This window comes from Ursus americanus, chromosome 15, assembly GCF_024610735.1.
Source record: "Ursus americanus isolate L20-20 chromosome 15, mUrsAme1.1.p, whole genome shotgun sequence".
Taxonomy (NCBI): Eukaryota; Metazoa; Chordata; class Mammalia; order Carnivora; family Ursidae; genus Ursus; species Ursus americanus.
Window position 1 is genome coordinate 27,825,928 of NC_142141.1, and position 25,022 is coordinate 27,850,949.

Sequence of the window (25,022 nt, forward strand, 5' to 3'; positions counted from 1 at the left end):
CCTTCTTCACACCCTCCCTAGTCTGAATTCTTAGGGGAGTAGGAAGCTCCTTAATCTACAGATGCCAGAAAATCCAATTGATCTATCTAACTGAGCCTTCTGGACTGGGAGTTACACAGATCTGAAGCAATTCCCTGTGGTTGCCAGAAACTGAATGCATCCCTTAATTCTGGAATTTTAGGAATTCCCAACCAGCTGTGCCTGGCCTCTTAATCATGCTCCTTGCCTCTTGCCCCTTCTTTTTGTAATATGCCTTAAACTTGCCTGCCATGGCCTCCCACTCTAATTCCATCTGTTTTCCGTTAATAACATTTGTTTTTCTGATTAAAAACAATGTTCTTTACAGAAACATTGGAAGATATTGAAAATAAACAGGAAGTAAGTTTTCTACAGTTCTACTACATTAGTAACACTAGTGTACAACTTACCTGCCCATCATATATGTATATATGGACATATATATACATACCCATGTGGTTAAACTTTTAGAGTGTGTCCAGGTTTCAATTTTTAAACTGCTATAAATGACACTGATAACAGTATCTCCCAGGGGTGCCTGGCTGGCTCAGTCAGAACAGCATGTGACTCTTGATCTTGGGGTCGTGAGTTTGAGCCACATGTTGGATGTAGAGATTACTTAAAAATAAATAAACAAACTAACTAAAAAAAAAGAGTATCTCTGAGAATAAATCTTTGTATCACCAATAATTTTCTACAGTACATTTCTAGCAATAAATTCATTCACTGGGTCTCACCTAAGAAAATGTTCACTTTTTTTTTTCAATACTATTACTCCAATTTTAGATTTTATCCCAACAAAATAACGAGATACAAAAGATTATGGTCAGGGATATTCTTAACAATGTTATTTATATCAACATTATTTATAATAGTTTGAGAGTACCCGTTTCAAGTTTGGACCCTAGTAACAACATATGAAGAGCTATAATATTCAAAATTCCTTCCTTCCTTCCTCCCTTCCTTCCTTCCTTCCTTCCTTCCTTCCTTCCTTCCTTCCTTCCTTCCCTCCTTCCTTCCATCTTTCCTTCCATTTTGTTGAATTCTTTAATCTGGGAAAAGCAAATGGGTCTAGAAGAATTTGGCAGCAGCAATTACAAAAATTAATCTCAGTAATAAGGTGATTGGCATTTATGCTAATTTCCAGGGTATAGCTTGTCATAGAAATTTTAGCAAAGAGCACAAATAAAAACAATGGAATGAATCTTGAGAGCATACATTTATTTCACTTTGTAAGAGAACTTCCCTTTCCACTGTTGGCAATTCCCAAAGAGATTGAGACCATTTTCACCCACAATACTGTTGCATTATATCATACTTCTTAATATATATTTAAATCCATCATTTGAACTGGACCCTCTTTTACTTGAGTAATATTAACTTGAGTCTGTGTCTGTAAGTAGGCATTACCTAAAATGAAAGTCTGGTTCAACTCCATAATTGTTTGCTATAATGGTTAGGAAAAGTTCATTATGAGGAATTCAAAGAGAAAAATAAATATCGTAATAGAAAACATAACTTAAGGATGTGGTAGGAGGAACTTAAGTTATAGTATGATACCTATGGAAGGCAGCAATGAGCAGAATGAGATACAAATTTATTTGTTGAGTAAAGTAAAATATTACCAAGACATTTGAAGTAATCAATTTCTGAAATAGTCATAATTATTTTTTTAAAAGTGCTTTGCTCACTCATACTGAAAAAATAATGTAAATAAAGTCTAAAGGCTTATAGGTAGTGTTTCTTTGGTTTTAAGTTTATTTTTTTAGGAAGTCATTCTAAGAATGTGTTAGGAGGAAATTAGAGACTTAGGTTTTTAAAATTGCTTCAAAGTATAATTATCAGTAATTCTTTAAATAAAATTACTTCAAAACAGTGAAATTATAAAAAATATTCTGGAATATAGAGATTAAGTGTTGAATCAACAAGTTTCTATGTGTTTGTTAATACTTTCATTTAATTTATAAACTTATAAATGACTCCTTGACAATACTAACTTAGAGGTAGCTTCTTACCAAGTAGAAGATACTAATTTCATCTCCAATGTCCTCAGTAGAATTAATCACTTCAGGGACAGTCTCATTGGCTGCAATTGAAATATGGTATTCGCTTGCAGAGCTTAGAATTAATTGGAAGAAGAAAAACAAAACACAATGAAATTTAACTTTTATTTGACCTCACTCTTTTTTTTCTTTATACCAGGTAATCCCACAAAAAGTATTTGTAGAGATTTCAAATCAGAGGCAAATTCTTTTACCCTGGAACCTACAATTATATCTTTGAGGAGGGTGAAAAAATTACACATTTTAGCTCAATAAGTCACTGATGCTTATTTGGCCTTAAAATACCAAATATGTACAATTTTTAAAATAAAAGTTTCATTGTTACCAAGTGAAAAGTTTCCATTAATTCACTAATATCATTTACATTTTGTGAATAATGAGGCTAAAACTTAGTGTTTTTAGTAATGCTGAATTTTAAATAGATTTTAAAAAATTGTTAACTTTTTCACATTAAAGGCCTATATTTACAGCTAAACTTAAAAATTCAATCTTTCCCATACAACTTCTCTATATTCTTTGGATGAACTTGGTGGAATGAAGTATAATAAAAATATATAGGTGTTTGCCAAAATTTGATTTTAATAAAATGAAAAATTCTTGGAAAAAGTCATCGTACCAAGAGAAGTGGATAAGAGCAAGATAGAAAATAGCAAACAGAATTTGGAGGCTAAGTAATATACACAAAAATCTATGTGTATATCCTATAATCCTCTCATTTTTGTTGTTTGTTACCAGAAAAAGCCAGTGCTATAGAAAATAAATTAATAAAATGATAAGACTTTTAGACTAAACTTGCCTCTGATTCTTATACTTTTTATATACATTGCACATATTTTTTTTTAGCAAAAGCTTGGAGTCTTGCTTAAGCAAGGGAATTTATACTGGGAAACGTTGCCAATATGATTTGTGTTTGGATAGATTGGAAGTTCTTAGGGGAAAGGACAGTTTATGAATAATGAAAGAAATAAACAGCCCTCATCAATAAGAAATGATTTAATCTTGTGTGTCCAGAATGGGCAGGCTGATCAGACCCCTCACAATAAGAAATGATGGCTAAGAAATATGCTGGTGACCTCTAAGAACACTGCCATTTGTAAAGTACTTCTGGGTCTTCAGAATTTAGACTAGAGTGCTAATGCAATCCAGGATCATTAGCATCTCACATTTAAGATTATTTAGCATGCTGGGTCTCAGACTTTAGAGTGCATGAAAATTACCCGGAGGGCTTGTTTAACACCGATTTCTGGGCCCTAGAGTTTCTGATTCAGTAGACTGGGGTGGGGCCAAGAATTTGCCTAAGTTCCTAGGTGCGTCTGATGTCCTTGGCCAGGGACCTCACTTTGAGAACCACTGAGTTTGTAGTAAGATATCAACATAAAGATGCAGTTTCCTCCTACCTGTAAAACTGAAGTCCAACTTCATATTTTACTGGGATAGAAATGTTTACTTCATTGTCAGAAAGGGTTTCAGGAGGTTCCTCGCTGTCACTAGAAAATACATACCATGTTCAGACAAATCATGAAACTATTGGCTATTTAGAGACATTTCTGAGCATTGGAAAGGGATGCTTATTTTGGCAACTAAATAAAAGCATAAAAAAGCAGAATTCTTGTTTTTATGTTTTTTGTTTGTTTTGGTGCTGTGGTTATTTTTCAATCAGGGTGGGGAGGGAGGTCGGAGATGGGTATTATTAAATTTCCCAAGTTGATTCTCAATTGCAGCTAGGTTTGAAAAACCACGCTGATCTAGTCCAATGTTTCTCAAACTTCTATGAGGATTATGGATAAGTAACCTTGAGTCAATCCTTAAATACACAGATTACTGGGCTTTGCTCCTTGAAATACAGATTTAGTAGGTAGCTTTGAGTTGGGACCCAGGAATTTGTGTTTTTAACACAAATCACATAGTGATTCTTATTTATTCCTCACAGATGAGGACCTCACAAGAAGACATGACTGGGTTTATGTGGCAGAAAGTCAATACAAAATCTTTGGTCTTCCCGTTTTAATAGTCTTTCCATGCTTATTGTTTGATGCTAATGTTATTTGTTAAAGACTTACTTATTCCCTTGATTTAAGTTGTCATTTTGATTATATATTATGTAAATGCATGCATGTTTATACATGCATATGCATATCTCACTCCCACGTGTTAAAAAAAGCACACATGAGGGATGTAACAGTTGCCAACACTGGCTCTGGGCCAGTGTGCAGGGGATTGTTCTTGAACATTAACATTCTTTGGGCAAGTTATTTAATTTCTCATTGCCTTGGTTTCTTCATCTATAAAATGGGGATTTATCATTAACTGATAAATAGGGGCACCTGAGTGGTTCAGTCATCAAGCGTCTGCCTTCAGCTCAGGTCATGATCCCAGGGTCTTGGGATTGAGCCCCAAGGGGACTGAGCCTGCTTCTCCCTCTCCCACTCCCCCTGCTTGTGTTCCCTCTCTCACTGTGTCTCTGTCTGTCATATAAATAAATAAATAAATAAATAAATAAATAAATAAATAAATAAACAAACAAACAAATAAATAAATAAATAATAAATGAATGATTATAGTACACGTAAAGTGCTTAACGTTGTGCCTAGATGTAGGAAATACTTAATGAATGCTAGCTTTCATTATTTTTATCACATGCCCTCTCCACCAAGTGACCAAGCACCTAGCATTTGGTCTCACAGAATGGGCAATGAGGAACTTTTTATGACTCTGCTGTCCCCAAGTGTACTAAGTGGCTTGGTGTGAGCTAGAGGACAGTGAAAGCAGCGCCTTGCTTTGGGTTATAGATATTTGTATGACTGGGCTTTTGCTATGGATCGTCCCCTCTTCTCCTACCTGTTCCCCACTGTGGCCAAATTAATCTTCCTAAGAAACAGCTAGCTCCGTATATAAACTTCACCCCTCAAAAACTTCTATGGCTCCTTATGGTTTGTTCAGTTAAGAAAACACGCCTCATTCTGACATTCAATACTCACCATAACATGGTAGGATGCACAGCCCCTGTTTATCTTCTGTTACTCCTTTATGCATTCTCTATGTTTGAGCTAACATGGATTACCTGATATTCCCTCAGTAGATCTAGTGGTCCACCATTGACTTTTTGCTCAAGCTGTATTTTTTGCCTAAAATGCTCCACCTAATTCTATTTACTAACCTCTTTATGAATTTCTACCCACCCTTTAAGGTCCTTCTTAATTATAATCTCCTTGATAAAGTTTTCTTGGGCTCTCAATGCCAAGTAGATATAATTTCAACCTCAATTAAGTCTCTGATACACAGTTTACATTTCTCTAATGAATTTTCCTTGCTGTACCCTATATTATAATAATTTATACATTAGTCTTAGCCCCCTACTGTAATGTTTACTCCATGAAGTTCCTGTGCTTATTAATTTTTATATTCCCGATAGTGACTAATTCAATATCTTCTCTGTAGTAGATGTCAAATAAATATTTGTTGAGCTGGACTAAATTGGGCATACAGAATTCATTTACCCATTAATTTATTTTCTCATTTATTCATTCATTCTACATTTATTCATTGATTATTAGATGTGAGGCACTACGCTAGCTACTGGGGAATAAAGCAACAAAAGATAGAGTTTTATCTAAAGGAGTTTAAGGGTCAGGGGATGATTATACTTAGAAGAAAGTTAAGACACTATTTCAATTTCCTTATTAGCCTTTAGTTATTTTTAGTCTGGGTATTCTATGATATCTTTCAGAAGCTCTGACTGATTTGGATAAAATGTATTAAACTACAAAAGGGCATTGTAAAACTTTAAGTCCATCCAATGATTCAGTTGACCTTGATGGGCAGCCAGTAAAAGTTAAATTAGCAATCCTGTAAAATTTTACATAAATTTAAATGCAATTTGGCAGATATAAGTGATGTGTGATTACAACATGTTTTACAGCTCATAGAATCAATGGTTTAATCTTGTAGGTGCATTAATTCTATTAAATAAAAATTTATTTTTAGTTAATCATAAGGATGTTTTTGTGAAGTAAAGGGGTTCACTGCCTTCTACTTTTGCTGATCTCATAAAAGCTGTAAGAAGTTCCAGTGAGTCTATAAAGCAAAATATTCTAAGTACATGAAATTATATACTTAAACACTTACATACACATACACTCATGCATGCATATCAACTAACCTTGTTACGCTTAAATGAATGATCACATTTTCCATGAGATAAGATGTGTTAAACTGAAATAATATTTTGAAAGTAACCTATGAAATAAAAATATTTTTAGTTGAGTAACAGATAAAGAAGTAAAATGTTTACTTTGATCAAAATGTTTAAGTACATTAATGATATTACCTAGACTGAAATTGCAAAGTTTTTTAAGCAATATGACCTTAGAAAATAAAACCTAATCACATCTCAAAAATAGAACAAGATATAACATACATATACTTTTAAATGTAAATACATAATATGCTTTGTATATTGATATTGAAACACTTTATTCGAATTATATTAATAAAAATAATTTATACTACATCAACTATTACCATGAAGGTACATTCTATATATTATATTACCACAGTCTACAAGATCACAATCATAAACAACGTAGTTATGAATGGTCATAATTAAAGCCTCCTTAATATGTAAACTTCAGGTATCACTAACCATCTATACATGTTCATTATAAAATAGGGGAAAACCTACTTGGTTCCATTAATTTGTTAGTATAAAACCGTTTTGGACTTTAAAGGAATCAAAACAAAATGAAAAAATAAAAGGCTTATTTATAGTAAACTATAATAATAGCAACAACAACAACAACAATAATGTAGTAAGTTTTGTTTAAAAATTGCATAGTTAAAATAATACCTAAGAAAAACTGGAAAATGTTTTTGTTATACTAACACTCTGATACAGCAACTTATTTTTAAAAACTATGCCAGAGCATATAAGCTATATAATTCAGGACTCTTCAACACTGACAGGCAGGCCAGAAACTGGATTACTTATTTGAAGAAACAGGTCCTCAGCAAAGTTCTAGTCCAAGACTCCTCATGTAAATCTTCATAAAGCTGTATTTTCTATTCTGAAAACTAATCTTGGTTTGTGCTAACTAGGGTGTTTTGGAATTTGGCCAGCTAAATAGATGGCTCAAAATGCACACTTAATAGAAACTACCTAAAATTTTACCTTTGTGATTAAATGCCAGACAGGACAGAGTTTGATATTTAAAGCTCTTGAAAAAAGAGTTTCTATACAAAGATCTAAACCAATCTGCTTGAAAGATTTTCTTTGTCTACAGGCTAGAAAAGCCTACTACTATCAGATAAATTATCAAGTACAAATTTTTAATTTTGTCTTAGCATTTGAGTTTGATCATGCAATAATTGGCTTTGATTCCAATATCTCAAAATTTTAAGCTCAACCTTCTTCATCTACGTCATGCTAAAATACCGTTAGAGGGATTTATATATTTAACTTTGAGCATGGTATTTTTCATATCCAATTGCCACATGTATGCTTTAAAATCTGCTTACCTCTTCTCCTCTTCTCAGGAAAGGATATCCAACTTTACATGTGAGATTATGATTGGATTCACAGCTGTCTTTTTGGATAGCCTTGGAAGAAAAAGTAAACAGAATTAGAGCAGACACACAGGTGAAATACTTGAGCTTGGTTTTCCAGAATTTTCCCAGCTGTGCTTTGGACTCTGCCTTGCTAAGATTTGTCTCTCAATTTAGTTGGGACAGTCACAGCATTCTGGGATCACCTGTCTCACCACCCATAGAAAATCTGAAAACAGTTAAGGGAGACTGAAGGACAAAGCACATCACATATCTTGTCTAGGTGTCCCACTGTACAATGGACATAGTAATGGTGTGTGTCACATAGGGTGATTAGGTGCCGGGACAAAATAGTCCACACACACTAGACTGCCACATGGAAGCCCACAGTGAGTGGTTGTCATGAGAAGAGTCACTCCTCTTACTCCGGGTAAGAGCCCGGGTTCTGACGTGAGACTACCAGGAATTAAATTCTGAGTCCATCACTATTAGCTTTCTCCTTGTCAAGACTCCTCACTTTCTGAGCGTGATTTTCTGTCAAGTGAAGTTAGTCATATTCTATTTCATCAAATTGAAAATGCCACTGAATAGGAGACTCACCATTATTTTGTGTACCAATAAGAAGGGAAAAATGCTGCCAGTTAAGCAAACTAATCAACTGTAAAATGCAGTTACAGCAAGGTTAAAATGTGACAGGAAAGGTTTATCTTAGAATCTCTGTAGTACAAAAAATACTTATTTACTTAATGAGAATTGAGTAAGTGGAATGATTAGAACAGTGCCTGGAACATAATATGACTCAGGAAAAGACTGTCATTATTATTACTGTTTTAATTGTTAATAGAAGTAGAGGAGATGCATTGTTGATTTCTGTAGTTCTCCCTCTCTACCAAGGCCATGAAGTTAGTTGAAGAGGATACTGGCAATGATTTTTAATATAGTCCCCTTTCCAGAGAAAAATTCAGTGGTAATATTTTTCCAGCATCTCTTTGCACATTTGGATTTATAATTAACATTCTTTACTGAATATAAAATATGTGGTAGTAATGGAGGACAATTTTTATGCCTCTGTTAGTCATCATGTCCTTAAGTGATATCCTAATAAAGAGAGAGAAGTATCAGTGAAAGTTTGAATTTACAGACACTAGACAATTGAGTTTTAATATTATAATTAATAAGGGTATTGTTTTTAATATGAATCATACACATTACTAATTCATATATATATAGATAGAAGTGTAAATAAGGGGGATTCACTCAGAGATCAGAATTAAAAGAAAAATTCAAATGTGGAAGTACTAATTCCTGATATAGCAACTTATGCAACTATATGTTATTGCCAAGAAAGAAAAAATTCTGTTATGACAATGAGACATTGTAATTTAACACCTCTCTTGCCAACGTAAGGATTTTACATAGAAAATGAGAAATGGTATCTTGATTTTTCTTTACGTAAACATTTTTTTCATTCCATACATGCATTACTCTCTCTGTACCTCTGTTTAACTGTCCTGACTTTGTTAGGCTTATATTTTTCTTTGACTTTGTCTCAATTTCAGCTATGTATTGCCTCTATGAAATGTATGATTTTGATACATCAGTGATCCTTTCCTCATACTGAATCTAAGAAAAGTCATAGATCTCTAAAGACATGAATCAAAACAAAACTTTTTTTAAAAAAGTTTGGTACTTTCACCATTAGTGAGTACTAATAATTTGTACAAAATGTTCTCTATTCTTCTAAACCCAATAAAAACAATTAGTTCAGTGGCAGGAAAAGTAGGCTGAATAAATGATTATTATAAGAATAAACAAATATAAAATTAAAAGTTTACCTCAATTCCTGAAAAAATTAGATTTGGAGAATAGTGCACTATGGTTCTGGTGTTATAGGCACTGTCCTTTTTATTTTTGACTTTGAGACTAACATTGAACTTATCGTTGTGGGACCTGACAATAAGCAGGCCCTCTTCTGTGGTGGATACTTTCAGGGTGAGGTCCGAGATACATTTTTCCTTGTTTCCACAATCTTTGGCAAAGGGAATCTGAAATGGTCACAGGAAAGCATTTTTCAACATTTAGTTAAGCATGACTGAAAATTACTTATTAACCTGCTTAGTGAAATGACATATTGCCAAACTAAGTTAAGCAACTCCATAAGGAGAACAGATTCCACTGAAGAAATCATAAGGAATTTTAGATTTATTCCTATAATTTATAGGGAAAAATAATAAACTTCTGTATATAAATTCTTCCAGTCCTTTAAAGAATGCAAGTTTTCACAGATGTTTTTCACTGGCTTTAGTCTGCCAGAGTAGAACAGTTTAAAAAAAAAATCAAGTACTTGAAGATCTAAATTTATGAGAGAACACTTTAACACTCAACCCCAATTATGACACTTTCTATTGAAAAGAATCAAATACTTAGGAATGTAATAGGGCTCAGAGGTACAAAATTGTCAAGCCACATAACTAGGAGCTTTCCTTGACTCGTCTTCCCATTAAGACCCATCCTCTTATCTAAACTTTCATAAGAGCTGTCCATTCTACCTCTCTTCTAAGTATCTCCCAACTCTCCATGTCCACCATTGCCTGTAGTCTAGCCATCCTTATTTCCTCCCTGAACTAATGCACCTAAGTGGTCTCCTGCACCCAATCTTTTTCCAACCACTGTTCCTCCAATCATTCTCCACATTGCAGCTGGAGTAATCCTTAAAAAAATATAAATCCAGTGCTATCACTGAACCCATTAAAGCAATCAATAGCATTCCATTGCTCTTCAAGATATCTGTGCAGTAGCACAAAGTCCAGAATGATCTGGTTCCTGCATATGCCTCCCTCCTCATCCCACATCACCTTCCCCCCTTACTCTTCAGCTTCAGCCACATTAGAGGGTTTGGTGTAGTTCCTTTATGCCTTAGAACCTTTACACATATGTCTGTGTGTAAAACACTGCTCCCTCCACTCCTGTGAATAGGATGGAAAATCCTCCTATGCTTCAAGTCTCAATTTAAATGTCACAACTTCTGTCTACCTAGGCAGAAGTTCCCATCAAACAATTAAGTTCTCCTCCAGACCACATGCCTTAATTCCTACCTAATACCTGTTTCCTAGGTTAGACTGTAAACCCTGAAGCCTGGTACATATAAGACACCCAATAGGGAGGAGGAAAGGGATAGGAGGAAAGGGAAAGTGAAAGATATGGATATGGGGAAAACTAATTCCCCATCCCTAATATCTCCTCCATTGGTGCCACCCCATCTTTCTACTTGCTCACTCACTCTTTCTCAGGGGCGAGACATTGGACTTTGTGAATTTGGAAGCAGGAGCAGTGTGCCCATGAGAAGCATACATTCTTGCTCTATATCTCCATTCTGCAAGTTTTATGAGGTGGGCTCCCTTGAAAGAGGTGTGAGATTGATGAGCACTGCTGATGATGTACTTGGTTATCTGTGGTCTAAGCCTTGTTCAGTAGGAGGACACCCAATATGCCTAAGCCATGCCTGCAACCCGGAGTTCTTTAGTAATAAGGGAGCTCTAGTAGGCTAACCCATGCCTTTCTTTCAATCGGTCCTAAATTTAGGGGAGATAAAAGTAGGTGCTATTTATAAGTTCCCTCCAACAACAGGAAGTAGAAGAGTTGAGAAAAGTCTAGAAGAGTCTCATTCATTTTTTAAAAAATTGATTTAGGGTTGTGTGTGTGTTTGTGTGTGTCTATGTGTTTCAGGTCCCTCCCCCCAATATGTTCACATATAGGCATTCTGAATTTTAAAAAAATCTGACTTACATATTCATGTACTGAATTTGGTAGGGAATCATCAAGAACAGGCCCATTTTCTGGATCGGTAAGATTAAAATCCAAAGTTATCCTTACGGAGTCCCGAAAGTCATGCTTGTCCTGCAGGTTAAAACATAGTGTATTTTATCATTGGTATCATATTACTGGATGTTCTGACCTTGTTATGGCTTCCTTCTTCTGCCCCTGTGGGTCAGGCTTACTGGAACATTCTTGTGCACCTGATCTGACATATGATCTCATCAGGCTTTTGCTTCATTGGAGAGAGACTGCCTTCTGCCTTGATAAGGGACACTGCTGAAAGCAAAGCCTTCAGAGTATGACCAGCTGATTCACCTCCAGCTTCTCGGGGGCCCTGCTGGGGTAATAGGATATGCCATACTTTGTCATGTCAGGATATACTACTCCGGGCTGCTTGCATAACAGTATCTTTCTCTTGAGATCTTGAGCTAAAAACTGCCATGTATTACTTCTAGGAAAGTCTCCCAACTTGAAACGAGCAAACTTTCTTTAAGTTGAGTTGAATTTCATTAGTATGATATATGCCTTGAGTTGCAAGAATTTTATAATGTAAAATGATATGTAAGTAATATGAACGCAATCAATGTTGTTTTATAATATCATGAGTAACAGCCATCATTTACGGCATGTCCGGAATTATGAGCTTTACACACATTATTGAGAAGTATTTCAACAGTCCTCTAAGATGAAAAACTATTACAGTCATTATTTTACAAATGAAAAACAGGGCCTCTAAGAGACTAAACAACTTGGTCAAAATCACTTGGAATGTGGGGAAGTTTTGAGACAAATTCCATCCCGGCTGACTCCAGAACAAATCTTAATGTATCTATTAAAGTCCAAAAGAATTTTAGAAATTTTGAAACTAGTTCATTCCTTTTCATACCAAGTGCCTACACATAGCTAGATTCTACATTTTGGACAAATATACACTACAATGATTTCTAGCAGGTTGAAGGCAGGGGCACATCTGGTTTCACACCCTTTCAAATTTTATACAAGTTCTAACTCCTAAATATTCAGTTCTGATGAAGTAAATAGGAGGATAACTCCAGTTTTTTTTCTTCCTGATTATGGTTTGATCTTAGTGTTGACAGATAAGTTAATTTTGATATATGCTGTGGGGAATATCGACTTGAAAATCACAGAAGAAAAATACAGTACACCAACTGGCATGTTTTCTGTCACTTCCCTACCCTGACTATAATATTTTAAAAATATAAAATATGAATACATCAGGAATACAGAAATAAATCAGAGGTGGGGGGAGATCGGCCTGTTTTCCTTTAAAATTCCAGGATCATGTATAAGTCCCAAGTCTGTCTCAGTCACTAAAATCATGTTTTCTCATTGCATCCATTCTTCCCTCTTTTTTTCCCTTTAAGTATCATGTTCATTATAGGAAAATGTTAAGAAATTCCTGCCCTTGTGTTGCCACTAATGGTTTTCTCAAGTCTAGGTGGCATGTGTGGTGGGTGTTATATGTAACTAATGAATCATGGAACACTACATCAAAAACTAATGATGTACTATATGGTGGCTAACTGAACATAATAAAAAATAAATCTTAAAAAAAAAAAAAGAAACTCTTGCCCTTATTGGGAACGTTCCCCATTTACATAGTGACTCAATAAAATGCATTTTAAATGGTTCAAACTGGCTTCCTAGCAATCTACAGAGATTAATAATTTGCTTTCCAAGGCTCCTTTATTACTGTAATAGAAAGACTATAGATGATAGAAAATACTAGATTTTTTCCCTTCAATTTAAAGTCCAAGAGTGAAATACATAGTTCAGTGGGCAAGAAGGGACCCCAGAAAGCACATGGGCCAACAGTTTCTTCTCAGGGCATGTAACCACTTAACCACATTTGATGGATGAGGCTCACAAAAGTTAAATGATGTTTTCAATTTGAAAGAATAAATGAATGAATGTAAAAAATGAATGAATGAATGAAAGCAGAAGGTTTCTTATCAACTAGTGCACTGTGCCTTCTACTATTCCATGATATGTGGATGACTGATAACACACACAGGGAAGATGAAAGATAGTTTCATGAAATGCATTTGGAAATTAGAAGATCAGGCCTGTGACTTTCTGATAAAAGTGACCAAATACAATGAAGTTTACTTCATCACGTGCACTTTGAAATAAAAATTGTTAAGACTGACTTGAAATAAGACATCTATGCTTTATTCTTGATTTGGAATAAAGCAGTTATAACATATGATTTACTTGCCAACATGTAGAAGGAGAGCTTAGTGCATTCTGTTTCTTCAACTGTGATGTTTCTCTGAATCTTTCTTTCTTGAGTTCCAGAGAAAAAACTTCGTGATATCTGTCTTAGTGAATCTAGTGTGACACGGTACTGCATATCTAGAAACAAAATGACAGAAATATTTACTTGAGGTAATTTTCATATGGTCTAGCTCATTAAATTAGCATTATAGGAAAACCTCTTGAGCAATCAGTCAACAAGACGTTCCTATTACTCAGCTTATCCACACTACTGTAGTACAATGGTAGTCCCAGGCATGAAGATAAGCTTCAGGAACTCTACAGAACCGCCTTCTGAGTTCACTGTGCCTTTAACGTTTAATCACACTTATTCTATAATGTACGTGTACATATGCACACCCACACATTCATACATATGAACACCAACATACAAACTGATTTTCTGGCCACGCGTGTGTTTATCGGGTTTTCACTTAAATTATTATTTTTTTTTAGTTTAGCAATGTTGAAGCCCTGTTTAGAATATTGATTTTATTTCAATTGACACAAAAATATACACTAATCAATTCTTATCTATTTTATGAAAAAGTCACTTCAGACTGTTCAAAGCACATAATAAAAGAAGCTTAATAAATAAGTTTAATAAAATAGGCGTACAAAAATAAAAAACACGTGAAACCTTACTTTCTAAAAGGGCAACAATCCTACTTATTTGATCACTTAGTTACTCTATAAAAATTAAATGAGACTTAAATAATGTTGTATATGAAAATGTAAATCATATTTTACGTTTCTATAACTTATTTATCTTCTAGTCAGAGGGCTATTGCAGAGCATAATTATGCACATGTAGAGCAAACTAAGAAAAATAGATTTTAAAGATTAATGAGTTTTCATATTCTACTTACATTTGGTTTGTAGAGCAGACTACTCTTTTGCAGCCAATGGCCTCCACAGTTTTGACTCTAACGTATCTCAATATCATTAAAAAACCACCTTAGGAAGTGTACGTGTAGGGAGGAGGACGTACCTAGACTGTGTCTGAGAACACGCACAGGGAACATGTCTGACTCTCAAAAACCAGGGTCACCTTCTGAGCGGAGCAAAGAGATCTCAGGAAGTGGGAGTGGCAAAGCACTCAAGTCCTTTGCAATACCAGTCTTACCACAGAGAGGGCATGAGAAGGAAGAGAGGGTTTGTGAAAACCCACAGGAAGGAAAACTGGGCTCCTCTGGAGCCCATTTTCCAAACTCTACTTCTGAATTGGTATTATTGTTATTGTTTTTAGCACCTGGTTGTTTGAGGTAAATGGGAGAGTCAGAGGGGAACTTTGGACTGTTGTGACCATTGCATATAAACATATAGTTTCTGCCCCAGAATTTACTGGGTTCCATAACATATTCTTTCCTCAGCAGATTTTTTATCAAGGTTCAACAGGTTCACAGGGGCAAATGTGATATGCAGATCCCTATCGTGGGGGAAAATACAATATCTTACTGGATTTCATCATGCGGAGCAAACGTATTGTCTTTCTGCCCCAAAGTACTTGGCATACATATGATACTTACCAGCTACAAAAATTGTGTCTTCTTTGGACTTTAATTTCACATCAAAACACACTGTAGCATTTATGCATACTGTTTCCTTTCCTTCCACACGGCAGTTTTTCTTCTGGATATTCACTTTATTGGGTTCAAAATTCATGGTCACTTTAACTACAGCCACATCTCGGGACCTATAAACACAAACAATGATGATTATTCACACATTTTCACATTTAATAAATGCCATCATTATGGAAGCGCAGTTTGAATGCACTGATCGGGAGTCTTCTTTGTATATAGTTGGGATCTCAGGATTCCATTTCTTTGGTGATTTTAAAAAAATATTTATTTATTTAATTTCATTTTTTATTATTTTTAAAGATTTTATTTCTTTGAGAGAGAGAGCACAAGAGAGCACACACATGAGCAGAGGGGAGAGGCAGAGGGACAGGGAGAAGCAGACTCCCCACTGAGCAGTGCGTCCCACGTGGGGCTCCATCCCAGCACCCTGGGATCATGACCTGAGCCAAAGGCAGATGCTTGACCCACTGAGCCACCCAAGTGCTCCTACTTATTTATTTGAGAGAGAGAGAGCGTGGCAGGGGGAGAGGGAGGACCTCAAGCTGACTCTGTGCTGAGCATGATCCCAAGGATCCTGAGACCATGACCTGAGCCGAAACTAAAAGTCGGGTGTTTAACCTATGGAGCCACCCAGGTGCCCCTCTATGGTGAATTTTTGATACAGAAGTGATGGTATCTGGTATTCTGAGGACACCCAGGTTGTTCTGGAACTCTCTTAGGCTTTGGTTCTGAATGGTAGCAGAATATGCCACTTCAAAATGTGACTACAGGAGTTCAGGCCATGTCACTCATACCACTTCGGTATTATTTTGAGCTGTGGGCACTTGAAAAACAGCAAATGCAGGGAAAGAGGCTTCTGTGAACTTTCCTTGTACCTAACACAGACACTCCAAAAGGAGCTTAACTGGAGTTCATCGACCAGGAAGGATTGATTCTTATCACAGGAAAGGAGACAGGACACAAGACAAGCTTTGTCACAAACTATCATATCACCCATCTGGTCTTTCCTAGGCCCATTTATCTTCCTCATAGAGGCCTGCATACCTTCTTTCTTTTCTCTATTAAGATAGTATGTAAGTCTGAATTCTAAGCCACCTCAAAGAATCACTCATTTTTCTCTGGGTATCTCCCATGTATATGTGGGGCATACATGTTAATAAACTTCTGCTTGTTGTTTCCTTGTTAATCTGTCTTGTATTACAGGGGTGTCAGCCAAGAACTCAGGAGGCTAGAGGGAAAATTATTTTTCATTCCTTACAGTTCATAAGCCAAAAATCTGTTTTGCCTGTGATGGAAGGAAGACGGAACCCAGTGCTCAGGTGCAGCCTCAGAACCAAAACCATATTTGGGGAATCTGAGTTTGTTCCCAATCTGGGAAGAGTCCAAAGGCCCATGCACAACTTCTGTGCACTGTAATACTTGTACAGACAAGTACAAGTACTATAGCTAGGTATCTTGTGAATACATAGGTCTTTGATTTGCTTTTGCATTAAAAAGACTATATTTTTCTTTGAAAACATCTTACCCATAGAAAACACGGAAACATAAAAAAAGGAAACAAAGAAAACAGAAATCACCAGTAATTCTACCACTTAGCAATAATCACCGTTAATATTTGACATGCTTCTTTTTCTTTGCAGAAAAACATGTATCTATACATATAGATGTGTGTGTGTGTGTGTGTGTGTGTGTATACAGAGAGAGAGAGACATACACAAAAATGCATAGACATCCATACATACTTTTAAAACATCATAATATAATGAACTGCTTTCCAATATTTGTATTTTTCTGGGAACATTATTTTTAATGGCAACATACTATTCCAACATATGCATGTATTGTGATCTGTTTACTCAGTCCTTTCTTATTGGACATTTATCTTAATTTATTTTTTAAAAAAATAGTTACTGGTACAGTGCTGTGATGACTCTAAAGATTATATATCTTAGACATGGATTAAATCTTTAAAAACTTTCAGGAAGCAAATTTCTTGTTAAAAGTATGACTATTTTAAGGCTTTCTAACACTTATTGGCAAATACCTTCTAATGTGTTTTAACTAGTTTACTTACACCAGCAATGAACGAGCATGTCTAATTCCCTGCTTATTAGTTTGGATCCTTCAGGAATGAGGCTGCCTTGACCACTCCCCACCGCACATCCCTCTGCCCCAAAAAGGTCTTTAAAGGGATTATGACGCAATTTATTCCACATGACGGAGCTCTCAGTATCTGCTCCTGGATGTCCCTGATTGGGACGGGCTTCTGTTTATTGCCTGCCATCTATACCCACTCTCAATCCCTCCTTCAGCATTGTAAATCTTGGTCTTTGTGTCCCAGTCTGTTGGTCTGGTCCATTCTGCCAGGCAATTAGGTAGGGGTCCAACTCTGTCATTTTGGTCCATCAATGATAAAGCAATGACTGGGGGTAAAAGAGGCCATAAATAAGTCTTCAGAGCTTTCTAAGAAACCCTTTGAAACAAAAGGGAGTAAAAATTGCCCTTATAATTATAGTATATTTTTTCAATATGAGAGTGAATACAGTAAATATTTTTTGAGTTAAGGTTATCATAATAAATTAATCCAGGGTTAGCAGTTACATGGAGACTAACTGTACCCTTCGTTGCTGGCACTGGCGACTTCTGGTTCAGAGCCCTGCTTCTGGGGGAGCCTTCCCCAAAGTCACAGCTACTTGTTGCCCAGCATTCTCCTTTCCTAGGTACCACCTTACCGTTTTCTTTTCCCCCTACTGTACAGCTAAAACAGTTTTTAACATAATGCGTATCCGTGTACAATTTAGTGTACAATTTTCATTTGACTATAAGTTCTTAAACATTATCTCTATTTTTAATTTTTAAATATTTTTTTCAAATTTTTAAGTTGAAGTATAGTTGACATATAATATTATATCAGTTTCAGGTGTGTAACGTAGTGATTCAATAATTGTATTTCTCACCACAATAAGTGCAGTTACCATCTATGTATGGTATGGTATAAGTATAATATATATAATACAAATATAATATAAACATAGACAATGATGCACAATTGTCTAATTATACATATTAGGTAAATGAGCAAAGAGTCAATTACCCCGAAAGTGTGTGAACAACTCAAAGTTAGGGACGTTTTCTTGTTTATATAATTCTCTATGAGGCCCTCTTCTTCCCTATGCTGCCCCCAAAACAGAATACCTACCTTAGTGTCAAGCACCTAATAAATACCCCAAATTAAGAGTTGGTTCTACTTGTCCCTTTAATATGGTGTCTCTATTTTTAAGATTTATTGACTCCTCCAGCTTCTTTAACTACACAACTTTTATTTAAATAATGGGGTACAAAAGAAAACAGATATTTGGTATGACACAAACTTCAATTATACTTTGAGCTCTGGAACTATTTGTGAAATATCATCAGATGAATTGGATGTTATTAAAATACATACCAGAAGAGGGCAGCACCACCAAGGCCCCCAATAGTCACATCAGTCAGACCGTCACCATTTAAATCCATTTCTCCATGGATAGACTGGCCAAAAAATTTTAGTGTCTTGCCGTCTCCACCTGATGGAATACGCTGTGAAAGTCCCAACAGAGAGTTTTTATGCCAGAAGTGTCTCTTCAAAAACAGTTTTAAATAAATCTGAGAACTTGGATTGGTTAACAAAAAATGAAAATTAAAGATCTTTTGGAAACGTGCCTAAGAAACCCCTCATGTGGAGACAAGTTGAATTACTCAGATGTTACCAAACGTTATTCTTTTTATAGTACAGACAAAATAATCCAGGGTTACTGACACCAGAGAGGGAAAAAATTTTATAACGTCATCTTGTCTAATGCTCAAGGAAAACATTGTGAGTAATTGGCTCTCCTTTCTAGTTCCCACTCAATCCCATAACACAGAGATATTTAAAGATACTGGAACCTTGAAAACGCATCATACAAGCAAGAGAGGGAGTAGAAGTTTGTCCTAGGGGTCAGTTTGGGGTTCACTGAATTTGGGGGGTGGATATAAACAGCACATTCCATCAAATACATTTTCCAGTGTATGATCTTCTTTGCCTAAAGTCAAGGGCACTGTAAACTCAACAGGTACAAGTGAATGTGGAATTCTCGATGACTGATTTGTGCACATAATGTGCTCAATATTCGTACTTCCTGACTTAACTTTGGTTCAAGCTGATAATATTTTAATAGAACCTGATGGCGAGGAGATAGGACTGACAGACCCTCCCTAAATTTGAGGTCTCCTTAAAAACCATAAATTAAGAAGCCAAAGAAGGCAAACCAAATGGAAACATTTTTCATGCTGAAATGTTTGTGGCTCATTGGGAAGTATTTCCTTACTTTTTCAGCAAACAAACCAGAGACATCTGCCTCATTGGTTCTGGAGGAGATCGTTCAGTTTGATTCTGGATTATTGCATACACAAGCAGCACCTCAGGTTATCACGGAAACAAGTGAGCACATCCTCCCCTGTCCTTGGGAAAGCGTTTTGCCGATAATTAAGCAAACTCAACTCTAAATTCTTTTTTGTTGTTATTTAAAGCTGCATCTTGAGTTACCACCATTTTACAAAAATAAATTTATGACAATCTATCCTATTAATGATTTAAATATCCTCTTTTTTTCTACTGCAAATGCCATTTCACTAAATTTTCAGGATTAATAGTGAAGGAATAAAGTGGTAGAACACAAGAAAGAAATGCCTTTCTGCAGTTCTTCATTCTGTCATGCTCCCATGGTTAATATTGCCTGTTTCCAGTTAAGTAATACCATGAAGACTTTTGAATTATTTGAAAACAAATAATTTACTAAGTGGATGGAAGTGTTGTTACTGAAATATGCCCTTTATTGTTTCACTAACGTCATTATGACTTTATGGAAAATTAACCACAACTTCACATGAATGGATTTTGAGAATTCTGTTGACTATAGTACAAAAAGAACAGTCAACTATAAAAAGAACTAATTGATGTTCTGATTTTCTTTTCATGTTATATAAGTAGTTCAATGCCTAACTACTTATGATTACTTAAAAACAGATAATTTTATTAGAAGAATTCCTTTAAACTCTCCTATTTTTATAGTGCATTAAATACTTCTGCAAATTGATATTTTTCTTATGTAGGAAAAATTACATTTATGGATTAGAACTGTTAACTGACAATAAATTTAAAACAAGAACAAGAGAAATCCCCTGCAGGTTAAGCTTAGTTATTAAGATTTTTTTCCAAGAGGGATTACTTGTGAGGAAATTATAAACCTTTAGGAACCCCAATTCATTTGACAAAAATATTCCAATTTAATTCATAAATATAAATGTAATGCAATTTCATTTTAACAACATGGATATTGAATGTAAAAGCAATAATCTCATCTTCTTTATTGGCTAAATCATATCATTATTGTTCTCTTATTCAGAAAGTGGTATCCTCTGTTTAGGATCAGGCACATTGCAATTGTTAAAACACATTGTTAAAAAGTATCCATTTTTTTTGGTTTGTGTTTTACTATTCCAGAAAGCTCAGATCATGGAGACATGGCAAATAACAACAGGAAAAAAAAAAAAAAAAAAAAAACCACCAAACTAGATAAAAAGATAAAATACAAAATAATGCTTCTGTAAAGAAAACTTAAAAGAGAATTAAATCTAGTTTCCCAATAGAGTCAGAAGAAAAAAACCAAATAACTCAAGAAGCAAGACAAGAAGCAAGCCTAGTGTTGAAGCCACTTATCGTTTAAGGGTGGGAATGTGTAGGTTTAACTTCTTACTTGTGCGTACTCTTTCCTGATAGTCTTGCCACTCCCATGATAAATGTACACGGCTCCCCCATGATCATCTTCCAGGGGAGCTCCTATCACAATGTCATCAAATCCATCAAGATTGAGGTCTCTCACAGCAGCGATAGCTGTTCCGAAACGAGCCCCACATGGCTCATTTTTGTTTTCTTTTGTGCATGAATTGTGTTTCAGAGATGAGCAGCAAGTCTGCTTAATGGGCTCCAGGCTCATTTGATATTCAAACCTTGTCTGGAAGAAAGATAAACAGGATACTTATGGATTTCTATCATTACTACAGCACAGTGAAATTTTTAAGTATGTGCTAAATCAATGCTGTTAAAAACCATTTGTACATCAACGGTAAAGTTTGTAAAATTTCTTAAAAAGGGTGCTTATCTGAGAGCACAGTTAAAGATTTTAAAGAACAGACTGTAGAAGTGTGGGGAAGAAGGCATATTGAGGATTTTAATGGTTTCTTTTTTTAATGCAACCGAGTGAGTATTTAACTCACAGAATGTTTTTAAAGCCAAAGAGCTGAATTTTTAAATCCTCAATTCAGGCCTTTATCCTTCCTTCATCCAAAATTTGCTTCTTCGAAAAGTCTCTACATAGTCTCCTCTATAGGGCAAAGAGGAAATTACTCTGTTCAAAAAGCAAATTTTTCCCAAAGCTATCTAGAGCAAAAAAACCCCCCAAAACTCAGTAAAGAACAGGAAGTACTAGTAATGATGGACAGGAACACACGTTCTAGGAAAAAAGGGACCAAAAAAAATTGATGGGAGGACGCAAACAAAATGAAAGGAAGAAAGATATACAATTTATGAATTTAAAAATTAATTGGAGAAACTCTTAAGAATTTAAAAACCTAAATAGATGAATATCGACTTTGTTGTAAACAGCAAAACAAAACGAAACAGAACAAAAACTCTTCTAATGAAGAAATCAAGAATTATTTCACCTAACAAATGATGTCTGAAGTCAGGAGTGGCAAACAAAACCTCGCCCCAGCCCAATGGTCCAAAGACCATAGTAGTTTGCTAAAACTTTGTGGTGTCACCACCTTAAAACTCACTACTCCACAGTCCTTCTGCTTCCCCAGTTTTAACTGTTTTGACAGCTAACGCAGTTTTAACTGCAAATGTTCTGAACACCTCCAGGCCAGAGTCATGAATGGATGCCCTGGGAGTTTATTTAGCAGCTTAATGAGATTTATATTTGTCTTTATTCTATATTTTCAGATAAAAAAGAATAGTTCACATTTCCAAGCAGAAAACATCTAATGGTTTGAACTACTTTAACTAGAATTCTAAAATGTTCATTTAGAAACTGAGGAGTTGGTGGGGGTAAAGAGGCCCTGAAGGATTCTTTGCTCCTTTTTCAAAAGTGAGTACAAAATTGGAACTGCAGTACTTATTTGAAATTGAAAGAAAGGAAGAGATATTCCTGAAATTCTACCAAACTCAGAGGTACCATTACCTTATTCAGAGCATACACATACACCTTCCCTTGTTCCTCTTTCTCTGTTCCCATGTACATGGGAGCCCCAACCAGAAGAATGTCGGTATTAGAATCTTTATCAATGTCAATTGTCGTTAAAACACTGCCAAAGTAGGAACCAATCTAGGGTACAAAACAAAACAAAATAGTCTGATGAACATCAGAAATTCTCAAGAGAGCTAAAAGCCTGCATTTCTTTTACTCATCCTAATCGAGAAGAGTATTTGAGATTCAGATAGATACAGAAATAGAAATAAAATATAGAAATGGATTCTACCTGAGAGTTCTTTATTGGCTCTTGTTGGGGGGGCTAATAAATAGTCAGACCTATCCTTGAGGATGAGCAGCTGTTATAGATTCCGCAGCCTGAGCGTGAGAGAAATGGCTTCCTTTAGATTTCATCCTAATGTCTCTTCCTTCTCCAGAAAGCAGAAAAGATAAGTAATGCCACCATGATTTTTTGTAAGGAAATAAAATGAGATTAAACAATAAAAGGCATTCTGGGATGGCTTCAATATATGTTTATACACAGTAGTATAAAAATATGAAATAAAATACTGTATGAAGAACTGATTTGTCTTGGAATCCTGGTGCAGGGAATTTCATCTTGTAGACTTAGAAGATGGTTTACTACGCACCTGATAAATTATTGAACAGTACATCTGAAACTAATGATGTGCTGTAAATTGGCTAATTAAATTTAAATTTAAAAGAAGAAGAAGATTGGGACGCCTGGGTGGCTCAGTCCGTTAAGCATCTGCCTTCAGCTCAGGTCATGATCTCAGGGTCCTGGGACTGAACCCCACGTTGGGCTCCCTGGTCAGTGGGGAGCCTGCTTCTCTCTCTCCCTCTGCTGCTACCCCTGCTTGTGCTCTTTCTCCCTTTCCCATTCCCCCACTCATGCTCTCTCTTGCTCTCTCTCTCTCTCAAATAAATAAATAAAATCTTAAAAAAAAAAAGAAGATTGTTTACTCAACTAAATGGCTAAGTCTTGTTCTAGTACTTGCGGAAGATAGAAAAATATAAAAGGATTTCAGGGGACCATCCCCTTGCAGCAATGTTTTTTCTTTTAAAGATATGGATGTATCTTAAGGAAATGCAGGAGACTCACACTTCATTATCTAAATGCAAGAACCCTCCCAAATATTGACCTGTGTTTAATATTTGATGCTCTTGATAATCGTCTTATTGAAACTTCCTGTCTTGGTTTCCATGATTTTAATTTTGCTCTCTTGATTCTGCCACCATATCACAGGCCCCCCCTTTGTTTTCATCTTTGCTTTCATCACTTTTTCCTCCTCCCATGCCCTAGATTTTGGCCTCCCCTAAGCCAAGACCTGCACCTTCCCGCCATTCTCTTCTTCTAGATGGCCAATCCATCCAGACATTTCTATTACTGAAAATTGCAAATTTCGCTCTATCCTCCTCTCAAGGCTCCAGTTCTGCATTCCTAGACATTGCTAGACACTCAGACAACTGCTAGACATTGGCTTTCGAATGTTCTTTCCCCATAGGTTATGAAGAGTTTAAAAGGTTTTTTTTTAAGTTGAGTTAATTACAAACATAAATAAAATGCTGTAAGATCTAGCAACCTTGGGCCATGATTCCCCCATGACAATAGCCATCTGGAGCTGAGTGGGAGCTGAATGTTTAGATGGCTCATGAGCTGTCCGGTCCATGGTTCCCACCACTTCCTGCTGTCTTCTGTGCAGTAGCTTTATTTATTTACTTTACCTTCCAGACACCCACAACCATTTGAATTTGTGCTCACTGTTACAGGAGATATGTAAAACCAAATACCATTTAAAAGAAGTAACAAACTGAGGGCTTCAGAAGGGAGGGGGTGGGGGACTGGGATAGGCCGGTGATGGGTATTAAGGAGGGCATGTATTGCATGGTGCACTGGGTGTTAAACGCAAATAATGAATCATGGAACATTGCATCAAAAACTGGGGATGTACTGTATGGTGACTAACATAACATAATAAAAATTATAAAAAAAAATAAAAGAAGTATCTACACTGCTTGAGTTACTGACATTCTAATAATGGTGCCACCTTTGTCTCAGGTTCCCAGGCTTGAAACTTAAATCATTCATAATTTAAATCATTTGTAACTTTCATGAGCAATTTTCCACAAAATTTTTACTTCCTGTCTCGCAGACAATTAGTAAAGTGATATCAGACTAAGATGTCATACAAAATGCTTCGTTTTACAATCCTGTCAGTTCCTCCTTATTTATGTCTACTACACTTCCTTTTCCATTTTTATTGGTGACACATCATTTTAGGCTCTCCTCACCTTAGCCTTTTTTAGACTGTTGATGCATTTTCTGATTACAAATGTGGGCAAAAGGCTAATAAAACCCTTTCACCAGGTTTTATTATTTTATATAAATGAGAATCTAAAGAGACTTTTACTTTTGGTTCACTCTTTGTTCC

General features: G+C 35.7%; 1 protein-coding gene across 1 annotated transcript in view; it reads right to left on the bottom strand.

The window, feature by feature from the left end:
* Positions 1–25,022, bottom strand: part of ITGA1 (integrin subunit alpha 1) — a 165,929-nt gene that overhangs the window by 18,605 nt on the left and 122,302 nt on the right. The window contains exons 13-23 of the mRNA XM_045815312.2: positions 22,561–22,704; positions 21,076–21,333; positions 18,747–18,877; positions 15,245–15,411; positions 13,678–13,814; positions 11,409–11,519; positions 9,458–9,667; positions 7,596–7,676; positions 6,241–6,317; positions 3,479–3,568; positions 2,034–2,136 (exon numbers count right to left, since the gene is read on the bottom strand). Of these exons, the coding sequence (XP_045671268.2) occupies positions 2,034–2,136; positions 3,479–3,568; positions 6,241–6,317; positions 7,596–7,676; positions 9,458–9,667; positions 11,409–11,519; positions 13,678–13,814; positions 15,245–15,411; positions 18,747–18,877; positions 21,076–21,333; positions 22,561–22,704 (1,509 nt within the window). The remainder of the gene's footprint in view (positions 1–2,033; positions 2,137–3,478; positions 3,569–6,240; positions 6,318–7,595; positions 7,677–9,457; positions 9,668–11,408; positions 11,520–13,677; positions 13,815–15,244; positions 15,412–18,746; positions 18,878–21,075; positions 21,334–22,560; positions 22,705–25,022) is intronic.